An 11,743-nucleotide genomic window follows, 5' to 3' on the forward strand; every position below is an offset into this window, starting at 1 on the left:
ATGGGGAAAGAACAGAGCAGAAGAACAGTTGATTAAAATATCTGCATTTTAAATCATCATTTTTTGTGACCTTATCTTAGCTTCAGTTTATATAATTGCCATTTCAGGTTGCTTCAAGAGCTTATTCAGAAGTCACTGGCACATGGAAAGGGCAAGCAAGAACATGGAGGATGGATTGAGATGGCACAGCTCAGTAGTGGAACGCCTACTTCAAAAGCAAATCTCCCAAGTTCAGATCCCTGCCATCTCCGGTGTGTGTGTGGGGGGGGGGGGGCAGTGCTGAGAAGCACATGGTAAGACACTGCCAATCAGTGTAGACAATACTGAGCTAGATGATGTAACAAGGGGCTGACTCAGTGTTGGTTTATTTCAGAGAAGAGACCAAGCCAGAATGGATGCTTAGCAGCTTCATTGCAAACAAGAAAAGCAGCATGACTCACTGCCTCATTTGGACACAGGGCCACCTATAGCGGGAACAGAAGTATAACAGTTAACTCTCCATTACGCTCAGTTAAGGCTCCTTCCTATGAACCTACAACCAACCAGTAAGGGATAAGGAACAAGGGCCCTGTCCAAAGCTATTAACATCTGGTCCAATGCTGGTTTCATCTCTCAGCTGTTAGAAGCATTGCCCAAGTGTGTCCAGGCACCTGTTTTCTCCAAAAGCCCAAGGGCACATGAAGAGCATCTCATCAAAGTTATTCTTTGGCTTTCCTTGCCACAAAACCCTGGGAGCACCAGCTAGGAAGTGCCTGACCCTTTCATAGCCACTATGCATACCCAGCCAGGGATGCTTACCATATATTGAGAGCAAAAGCAGCAAAAGTGAAGTGTTTATAAAGTCCTTGGTGGGCCACCATACAAGGCTGAGTTGAGGAGCTGCATTTGGTATTATGGAACACAAGTTCCGCAGGAATGCTCTTGTTACTACTGGGAATATAAGCGTATCTAAAATGCACCTGCCAGAAAGAATCCGGCAGAAGAATTGCAGCTTTCTTTACAGCAGAAAAGAATTTAAAACTGAGGGAGGGGGCTTATTGAAGCACGTAAAAACATTGTACAAGCTCGACAAAACCCCATTTAAACTACAAGCCAAATTGAAAACAAGCACATTCTTTCCTTACCTATCAGAGTAAATGTTTTGCGAACACATACGGTGGGCATGTTTTGCTTTTCCCGCAAATAATCAGCGAATTGACCAGATAGAATGATACAAACCCAGCAGCCAAAATAAGGCAGTGCAGATAAAAATCCATTCTGTACGGAAAAAGAAAACCAGATTTAGGATGGGATAGGGACACCCTTTTGTGCATATATTTATTCATTTTCAAGATGAATATCTAAGTAAAGAATAATAAAAATAAATGTCTTCAGCAGTACAAATGGGGTTGGGGACAGCTATTTAAAAGCTGTTTTGTACTGTCTGAAACAGCTGTTTTGTTGTAGTGTTTAATGGATACTGTACTATAAGATAACCAGTGAACATAATTGACAAGTCACACATTTTATGATAAAGGAAACTGACTTCCTTTCTAAGGATATGGCAAAGTGATAAATTCTTGCAAGCTACAGTGGAAACACATCCTGAGTTATGAGACACGAGTATCTGGTTTAACAATAGCAGCTTTCCACCTATTTTCAGAGAAACACCAGAGGTTAACAGCCAAGTTAAAGGAGAAGACATCTGCCTGGTTTGAGGCTGGAGTGGCAGCTAGAACTGCTTGTCAGTCATCTTGGCTTAGATTCTTTTTACAGTGGGCGGGAACTGCAACAGCCATGTTCAGGCAAGGTGGCTCATTGTGGAAAAAAGAGTCTGAGAAACCCTTCAAGTAAGCAAAAGGACAGAGCCAATGTTATGCCTCCAGATGTTTGCAGACTCCAACTCCCATCAGCTCCAGCTAGTGTGGCCAATGGTCCAGGATGATGGGAGCTGTCATCCAATATTTGGAGGGGAACCAAGTTGGCTCTCTTTGTTATATATATCAAGACCAATTCCATTTCCACTGAGGTAAACTGCAAAGCACTGGTATCAGATCAATCTGATTTTAAAGGAGATGCTTAAAGGGCTGGTTCACACTACAGGGATTTCTCCATTTAATTATGCACCTTGCAGACAAAAGCTAGCGTGCTTTAGGCAGTCAACAGTCAACTCTGTAACTGATATTTCTGGAAAAATTTACCCAAAGGGTGTGATTACTGTTGAAGATCCACTGTAGGAAAGCCTATGGCAATCAGAAGAACTGATGTTCTGCATAGCATCTGTGTCTGTCACTCACTCACTCACTCACTCACTCACTCACTCACTCACTCACTCAGGGGGCATGTTTATAAATCAGCAGACCCACCAAAGGGGATTCAGACTCTGACTTGGAGGGAAGCCATCCCAGTCAGCAACTCTGCTCAAGGTTAAGGAACCCAGCTTGATGCTGCACCCAGCAGACTGGGCGACTTATCCGAAGGTTCTCCCAAGAACAGCAGCAGAATGTTCCAGGAGGAAAAGGAACAAGGAGCCAGAGAAACAGCTTTAATTCCTTCCTCCTGGGAAAAAGAACCCTCTGGTGCACATTCGTTTGTCACAGGTGTTCATTCTCAGAGAGCCTGTTAAATGTGCAGCCAGCAGAACAAAAAATTGCAATTGCTCTGAAGGAATTTACATAGCAACCTTTAGAACTGAACCACAAGGTAAAGGAGTTGGCTAGGCTGCTCTTCACAGCTGCTTCAACCTAATTTTAGCAAATGCTCTTGAATGAGCAGCACATTTTTAATTAAGCCATTAACCTTAAAATGCAAAACAGGGAACTGTGATGGCACCGTAATGTGAGAGATAGAGGGAGAGAGAGAGACAGAAAAAAGGACAATTCTCTCTCCTCTCATAGTAAATTGATTTTTAAGTTGCACGTTCAAATTTCATTATGCTCACTAAAAAGTGGCTGGAGTTTTAAGAGCTGCACTTCCAGAAGTAATATTGCTGGTTAAATTATTTATGGACTGCAGGGGGTGGGGAAGTGTTGGATACCCAAAGCCTCCCCTTCTCTCACTAGAATGGATTTCCCAGGAAAAACACAAACACGTGGCCTTGTGTTCCTGTGACAGGTGACAAAGATGCCATTTGATATTCTTGTTCCTAAAATCTCTCAGCACTGCCAGATACTCCACATACAGAGCTGACTTCAAGGCCACATACTGAATACCAGTGTGTGGTATAAGCCATGAACCAGCGATTTGGGATCGCATTCCCACTCAGCCAAGAGGCTAACAGAGAAAACCTATGCATGTCTACTCAGAAGCAAGTCACATTAGACTCAATGGGACTATTGTACCATATTTTTCGCCCTATAGGACGCACTTTTTCCCCTCCAAAAATGAAGGGGAAATGTGTGTGTGTCCTATGGGGCGAATGCAGGCTCCTTGGCTTCAGTGATAGCAACGCGAAGCCTGTGCTCCGGAGGCTTCGCGTTGCTTTCGCTGAAGCCAGTAGAGTCTGCTCTTTGAGGCTGGTGGTGGGGAAAAGCAGCGCTTCCCCCCACCGCCAGCCCCACAAGCTGGGGGGGCAGTGGGAAGGCATGCGATGCCTTAGCGCTGCTCCCCGACCCGGCTTTGAGGCTGGCGGTGGGGGAAAGCAGTGCTTCCCCCCAGTGGATTGGGGGGCAGCGGGAAGGTGTGCGATGCCTTCCCGCTACTCCGACCTGGTTTGGAGGCTGGCGGTGGGGGAAAGCAGCGCTTCCCCCCATCGCCAGCCCCAGAGAATCGGGGGGCAGCGGGAAGGTATGCGACGCCTTCCTGCTACTCTCCGACCCGGCTTTGAGGCTGGTGGTGTGGGAAAGCAGTGCCAGCCCCAGCGCCAGCCCCACAAGCTGGGTCGAAAAGCCTGCAGGAGCCGTGCACCCTTTAAAGAGCGCGCTGCTCTTGGGGGCTTTTCCCCGAGGAGGGACAAGGGACTGACTGGCTGTTTCAGTCCCTTCTCCCTCCTGGTTAAAAAGCCCGCAGGAGTCGCGCACGGCTCCTGCGGGCTTTTGCGGGAGGTGGGGGAATTCCGCCACCTCCCGCAAAAGCAGGAAGGAGGTCTTGGAGTAGCACACAGGCTGCATGCAGCCTGTACGCTGCTCCCAGAGCTGTGGGGGGGTGTCATATTTTTTCCCTTGATTTCCCCCCCTGAAAACTAGGTGCGCCCTATGGGCTGGTGCACCCTATGGGGCGAAAAATACGGTATTTTAATATTCTGTTGGAACTTCCCTGAGTGGCTGGGGAAACCTAGCCAGATGGGCGGGGTATAAATAATAAATTATAATTATTATAATTATTATAATTATTACTTGCATGCAAGTAGACCTATGTAGGGTTGTGCTGTAATTGAATGACCCTGTGCAGTCCGTACCTCACGGTCAGGAGGCTATTTCTGTAGCTTCGCCCCACTGGGTGCTCAGGTTCTGACTATCTTTGTAATTCCTACTGAAAGCCAAGTTTATGATCTAGCCTAGGTCACTTCAGGGTAAGTTTTGTAACTGGAGAACACAGGGCATCTTACCTCCTGTACATCAAACCTCAGAATTTCCTTCATGTAAGTAGGCAATAGGGTAAGGAGTGTGTAGAAAGTCCAGTTATAAGAAAAGTGTGCTACCACGATAGCCCAGAGTGGAAGCGACGTCAGTATGGCTCCCCAAGGGATGGATTTCTGAGTAGAAAGCTAAAGAGAAGGCATTCAATTCACATAGATGCTCTTTAAAAAAAAAAAGAATCACACTTCTTAAAACTTCAAAGAAGATTTTTTTCTAAAGAGCTTGTTCCTGCCAGTCTGCACTCTTAAGCATAATGGTAGATCCCTTAATCCCGATGCTTAAGGTTATAAGGAACAAACTATGATGTTCCTCCTTGAGTCCCTTACCTGCTGCATGCAGGTACACCCACACTTAACCACAGTTGGTGCACAGCATGGGTGAACTTCTGTTTAACATTAGGAGGACAAAACATTTGTCTGAGTGGTGACTTTTCAGGGATTCTGCTGCTGGGCACTCTTGTTCCCTTTCTCACCCAAATGTTCTTTTTAGCTGGCTTTTTCATCTGCTGGAACCACCTCTTTTATACGGTTCTGTTCCATCTGTTTTATGCGTTTACAGTTGCAACTGTTCTAATTATAATTGCATGTTTTATTGATGTATCCCGCCTCGGGACCTTACGGCGAAGGACGGATAATAAATCTTATAAAACAACAAAATGTTACTGAGCTTTAAAAGCATTTTTCAAGGACCTCTTTGTCCTTTAAATACAATAGTGGGTGCATATTACCCCAGTACGTCAATAGAAATGAGGAAAAGCTTGACCAAAAAGTACACACCTGATCTGTAAGGGAGGAGAGAATGTATTCCTTTTCTGCATGAGAAATTCTCTTGTGTGTTTCTGGTGTGTCGCTAACTATCAACATCCAGAAGATGAACCACAGCACACCTAGGGCACCTTAAAGTGAAAACAACAACACTTATGGTCAAGGAAATGGCAGCCATGAGACTTTAAATTTGCAAGCACTGCTGCAATCCACCAGGGTGGTGCTGTGTTGCTCTCGCTTGGCTTCCCAATACCTCACATTACTGCCCCTTACCAGGAGGGAGAGGGGCAGGGGGCAAGACAGTGGGCAGCTCAGCACACTGTGGGCATGGCAGCAAAGCCAATCTGACACTCCTTTACCCCCCTCTCTCCTCTCGGCAAGTTATAGTGATGTTTGGTGCTGGGAAACTTGGGAGAACAGGACTGCCCCACCCACAGTGCCTCGCCAGCTGCTATTGCAGATCACCTGCAGATCACCGTGAAATGTCCCTCAAGCCAGAGCTACTTGTGGATTCCACAGGCATAACCAGCCACTCCCACCTCCAAAGGTAAATGAAAGAGATTGTTCCAACATAACAAATGTGTGTGTGCGTATCCAGAGGATCACTTAAATGTGAAGCCATGTGTACCAATTGCCATTGTCTGCTAGGTAAAGGTAAAGGGACCCCTGACCATTACGTCCAGTCATAGCCAACTCTGGGGTTGCGGCGCTCATCTCACTTTACTGTCTGAAGGAGCTGGCCTACAGCTTCTGGGTTATGTGGCCAGCATGACTAAGCCGCTTCTGGCGAACCAGAGCAGTGCACGGAAACGGCGTTTACCTTCCCACTGGAGTGGTACCTATTTATCTACTTGCACTTTGACGTGCTTTCAAACTGCTAGGTTGGCAGGAGATGGGACTGAGCAACGGGAGCTCACCCCGTCGCAGGGATTCGAACTGCTGATCTTCTGATCAGCAAGTCCTAGGCTCTGTGGTTTAACCCACAGCGTCACCTGCGCTAAGGATACATCATATGCATAAAAACTTTTAGATTTGTCAGCTTCCTGTAGCTAAAGAAGGCATAGATGAGGTGACCATGGGTGTGATATGAAACAAAATTAATCAGAGATGTTTTGCACAGTGGGACTATTTAAGCGAGAGAATTGGGTTGCTGAAAACGAACGAACTCTCCCATAGACAGAAATTCTCTTAGTGGGCAGTCTGTAGATCACATTTCTTGACACACATGCTTATATAAGCTTAACAGAAAAATGTCATCATATCATGACATTCCCCAGGGTGTGACAGGCAAAATAGCTGGGGAAGTATTTTAGGCATTTATTTACAATGATCAGGCACAAAGTGTTCTAGAAATACACATGAAAATCTTTACAATGACACAGGAGGACTGAAAAACAATCTTCCAGCTGTATTTTTTTTTTTAATTGTCCTTAGGATTTGGGGTATCTTAATTGTATCTATGACAAATTGGAGTACCACTTTATTCTCCTGAACCATATTTAAAAGTTATATATAATTATTAAAAAGATGGAGGGGAGGCGGAAGAGAGAGTTAACAGAGTAACCTAATTCACACCTTAATACTGGTGATTAGTTGTATGGGGGGGGTTGAGAAAGTTTGCTCATTGCTATTTTCTTTTGTATATTTTAAAATGAATAATAATAAAAAAATACAATCTTTACTCAACTGAATGGCATTTACAGTGAAAACACTTACCAAATATGTAGAACACATAAATCCAATTCATATAAAAACAGATCAAGCCAGACAATGGAAGAGACACAACAGTTCCTAGCTGCGCACCTAGAAATTAAAGTTTTATTTTAAAAAAATAATCACTTTATTTTTTTTACCCCGCCCATCTGGCTGGGTTGTCCCAGCCACCCTGTCTGTCCAAGTACATAGACTTCTCAAGGATTGAAAATGCTAGGCTTTGAATACACCTAGGTTAGGGATAAACATGGTTTAGTGGCAAGGCATGCACAGCAATGAACCATGCTTAATGGGTAGCTGCAGGAGTATGGGGGTGGGAGCAGAAATGGAATGCATAATCCTGTGGCCTGTTCCCAACCGTTATACCACAGTTAAAAGAGATTAGTGCTGCATCTTCATTGGCTAGACTTGAGCATTTTATAAAGCATCTCACCTGCATATGAAATACTAAGAAGTTTACTGCGTTCCAGTGGAGGAGCCCAACAGGACCACATGGCATGCATGGCAGGAAAGGTGACACCCTGGAAAACACATTTGTTTATAGTACAGCATATCTTTCAAGAGTAAAATGATTTGGCCAAGATTCACTTCAATAAAACATCTCCAACGTAGCCTGGAGAAAGTACCAGTTGCATTAGTACGAAGCTATTTTCTGAACAAAACGCACATAGCTCCTGGGCAATTAAGCAGAACTAATTCCTTGCCTGCTTCAATTCTTCAGCTGAATATGCTTTGTGGACATAACAATTATGCTGAACTTTTGGTTTCTGCATAGAAACAGCAGCACAAATATTTTGAAGTGGTGGTTTTCCCTCAGTTTGGATTATTAAATGCCAACATGCATAGGAGGCCGGACAGCATGGCAGGGAAGAGACCTCATTCTGTAGACAGACCAGGTTAAAAAACAAGAACCAGACTCCCCTAAATTAAACCAGAAATCTAATAAAAACTATGTGAACTTTGAATTAAAATGTTCATGAACAATTAAGTTTCAAAGAGGTCACAAGCATATTAAAGCATCATATTAAACCCAGGGAGCTAAGGGAAGGACTGGATTTATGTTGCAATTCTGCAAGAACACAGAATGTGGCAAGGGGTGGAGAATTCAGCTTCCTGAAAATATTCTTTTCCGCATTTCCTCCCTTTTTAACGAAGCTGTCCTATGAAGTTCTTTGCCTCTCACAAAGAAATAAAATCAGAAATAAAAACAACAAAAATTGCAGAGTAAATTATGTATAGTCAGAGAAATTAGGGAAAACTGCTCAATTTGCATAATTTATACAGTTGCAGGATTCAGGCTTTTGGTGCAAAATTTGGAATGCCCACACAAAGTTTTTATTTTTTAACCCAGCCTATACACAACTGTTTAAGGGAGCATACAGCAGACATTTTACATAACAAAATTTCAGTTAAGTGCCAGGTCCACCCATCCTAGCACAACTTCCTACTTCCTTCCCCTCTATTCAAGCTCTGCAGATGCCATTTGATCAGTTCCACAGCCACAGAGGAACGGCATATCTTTCATATCAGCTCCTCACGTAGCCCTTAATATACCATTTCTCATTAACGTGGTGCTCTATGATCTTAACAATATGCTCGTCCTCACAATGAAGTCATAGAAGACATGCTCATTTTAAGGTGGGTGTAAGGAAAACTGGGAATGAGGAAGGAACCCTCAATTCTCAGATTCATGCCCATCTGTCTATCTGCTGGAAAAAAATATAAGAGCACACAAGAGGCCAGTGGAACTATAACTGAAGCGGCAGCAATGGAAAACTCAAGTAAGAAAAGTGCTATTAAGAACACGAGCAGAGCCCAGCTAGATCAGACGAAGGTCCCATCTAGTCCAGCACCCTATTTGCAAAGTGCCCAACCAGATCCCTATGGAGTGGTTGATCCCAACTTGGTGACTTCCAGGTGTTTTGGACTCCATTCACATCTGGGCACTGCCTGGCTAGAGCTGGGATTGACTGGAGTTGGAGACATGCAGCATTTGCCAAGCTGGAAAAGGCTGACCTAATGTAATTTATCAACATTACAGGGGATTGTTAATGTACTTACAAAGTAATTGTTTGGAAACTCTTAACAACAACAACAATTAAAGGGGGCGGAGAAGGAGAGATTACCTCACCCAGGCCTTCCAAAGCTCTGACAGCTATGAGGTACCCGACTCCCAAATCTGCTGCCAAAGGTGTGAACAAGGTGAAAATGGCAGTGCCCAGGATGCCAAACCCCAACAGCTTCTTTCCGCCAAACTGGCGGGCAAGATATCCACCAGGAACCTGCGTAATGATGTAGCCATAGAAGAAGGAACCAAGGATCCAGCCTTGAGTATTTGCATCCCATGGATACTTTTTCCCCTGAAAGGGAGGGAGAGAAAAAGACATGAAGGTCTGGTTTCCACCCCGCCACTTACATCACAGGAAGATACAGCAAAGGACTGCATGCTCCCCATCCAGCAACACTGCACACCTATCAGTGACATACATTGCTAACTGCAGAGTGGCTTACAAACTATATTTTCCACATGCCCGTCATGGACATAGGGAACTACGTGCTCATTTTTCATGGGACGCATGGAAAGAACTCCCTATGTACATCCAAAGAGTGACCACATTGTTGGGTTTTTTTCAGATCGATGACATTAAAATATACATAGCTGGTTAATATCCTGCTAATTGTTTTCATTCTGTCAACCAGGCTCCTAAAGCAAGCAAAGCCCAGTCACAGTGTCATAAAAAATAATCACATATCAACTGATTTCAAAGCCTTCTCCTCTTCTTTTCCTTATTTAATGTATGAACCACCACACTTGACAGACTTACAAACTTTAAACAACTATAGTGTTGTTAGCCGCCCTGAGCCCGGCTTCGGCTGGGGAGGGCGGGATATAAATAAAATTTATTATTATTATTATTATTATAGGCTGTACAATAAGTTTTTTTTTTAAAAAAAAAAACACCACCCAAATTTACCTCATTTACATTATTGTGGTAGAGTCCAAGTTGGCCTGTACTATGTACAACATTGGAAGCTGCCCTATGACAAGTCAAACCATTGGTCTATCTAGGTCATTATCGTCTATACTGGCTGACAGCAGTTCTCTAGGGTTGTCAGGGCATTATCCTAGGTTCCAGGGTGTTATCTTTTTATTTTCAGAACAGTAGCATCCATCACATCACACAGGAAGGGAGTGATTCTGCTGTGTATGTGTGATTCTGGAGGCAGAATGGAGGCAGCAAAAATCTATAAAGGGATTTGATGAGGACTGAATGTTACTTGCCTTAAACAAACACACTCCTACAAGAATTACTGTAAGGTAGGGTAGCCGTATTTTGAAAAGTGAAATTCTGGACACAAAAGCCTTTGGGGGGGGGGCAAAGATGTTTTTAAGCTATTTTCAAGAAAATTCACCAAAACCTACACTTCTGACAAGGGTTGCCACATGTCTGGATTTTCCTGGACATTATAGCAATTTCCACCCAGATGCACACCGATTCCAGTGGCCAAATCCCAGCAATTTCCGGGAAATTCCAGATGTATAGCAACCCTGTGTAAGGAGTCGGAGTTCAGATTGATTGATGCAGATAAAATAGTGGCATCATCTGAGCAGAATCTCTGTGATAGGAAGAACTTCAAAGGCTATTTGAAGGCACAGATCATGCAAAAGAATGCTGAGAGATAAGATATAGTCCTCTGAGCATAACTACTTTTAAAGATCCCTTGGATAATTTCACAAGGGGGTGCTGATTTAAAGTTCTGCATAATCCTTTGCATGTTTATTCAGAACGTAGGAGTATGATTTCAATGGGTCTTACCAAATGAGGCTTAGTCCAAGGTAAGGCTGAAATCCTATACCTACCTAACTGGGAGTAAGACCTATTAAAAATACCTGGATTTACTTCTGAGTAAATGCCTCAGATTACACTGCAAGAGTATTTAGGTTGTGCCCACTGTTACGTCATACTCTTTGAAATTAGTAGAGTGGGCTCATTGTGGACACCATCCATTTGGTTTACTCTAAGTAGAACTTAGTTGGATACAACCCTTTATTCACCCCCATCAATACTGGCATTCTGCCAGCTCTTGAAGAGATCATAATTTAATACACATACCCTTTAAGACAGTTCACATTCTCAAAAGTAGATCTGGTAAAACTTACCGTAGTGTTACGAGGAACAACTGGGGTAGAAGAATGTTCTTTGCACACATTTGAAGAAGTATTTTTGGTCAAGCTTGCATTTGATTCTACCATGTCCACCAGGGCAACACTTAAATTGACACGAAGTGCATATAAGAGAAAGAATCCCAAGAAGGCCCAGACCGCTAAGCTGAGGCGAGCAGAGCAGCATATTGGCGCTAAAAGAAAAAGAGATGCACATTAAAAAGTGTTAATGTAAAAAAAAAAAAAAAAATCCCCACAACTCTGGCTAGCAACTATCTTTAACTGAAACAAAGGCAGAAGGGCCAGAAGTCTTGGCTTTGCCCCCAGACTCATTCTCACATAAGCCAAAATGCAGACAATGGACTAACTGGGGGACACACCACCAAAACCATCCAGCGTGGACTGAGAATATTCAGTAGCCACAAAATGTTGAGTTGTCAGGTCACATCCACACTATACATTTACACTATGTTGTTTTATGCCACTGTAACAATTATGGTTTGGCTCAAAGAATCCTGGGAACTCTAATTTGTTAAAGGTGCTGG

General features: G+C 43.6%; 1 protein-coding gene across 5 annotated transcripts in view; it reads right to left on the reverse strand.

Annotated features, from left to right (window-relative positions):
- SLC17A5 (solute carrier family 17 member 5) overlaps nucleotides 1-11,743 on the reverse strand; it is a 37,186-nt gene that overhangs the window by 14,171 nt on the left and 11,272 nt on the right. For 4 of the 5 annotated variants that reach the window (XM_081857145.1, XM_081857143.1, XM_081857142.1 and 1 more), the window contains exons 2-8: nucleotides 11,196-11,392; nucleotides 9,160-9,393; nucleotides 7,467-7,554; nucleotides 7,037-7,123; nucleotides 5,333-5,451; nucleotides 4,526-4,684; nucleotides 1,125-1,257 (exon numbers count right to left, since the gene is read on the reverse strand). In XM_081857145.1, coding sequence (XP_081713271.1) covers nucleotides 1,125-1,257; nucleotides 4,526-4,684; nucleotides 5,333-5,451; nucleotides 7,037-7,123; nucleotides 7,467-7,554; nucleotides 9,160-9,393; nucleotides 11,196-11,392 — 1,017 coding nt within the window. The remainder of the gene's footprint in view (nucleotides 1-1,124; nucleotides 1,258-4,525; nucleotides 4,685-5,332; nucleotides 5,452-7,036; nucleotides 7,124-7,466; nucleotides 7,555-9,159; nucleotides 9,394-11,195; nucleotides 11,393-11,743) is intronic. The other variant, XM_081857144.1, reaches the window with a different exon arrangement.

This window comes from Podarcis erhardii (assembly GCF_964252035.2).
Source record: "Podarcis erhardii genome assembly, chromosome: 3".
NCBI lineage: Eukaryota > Metazoa > Chordata > Lepidosauria > Squamata > Lacertidae > Podarcis > Podarcis erhardii.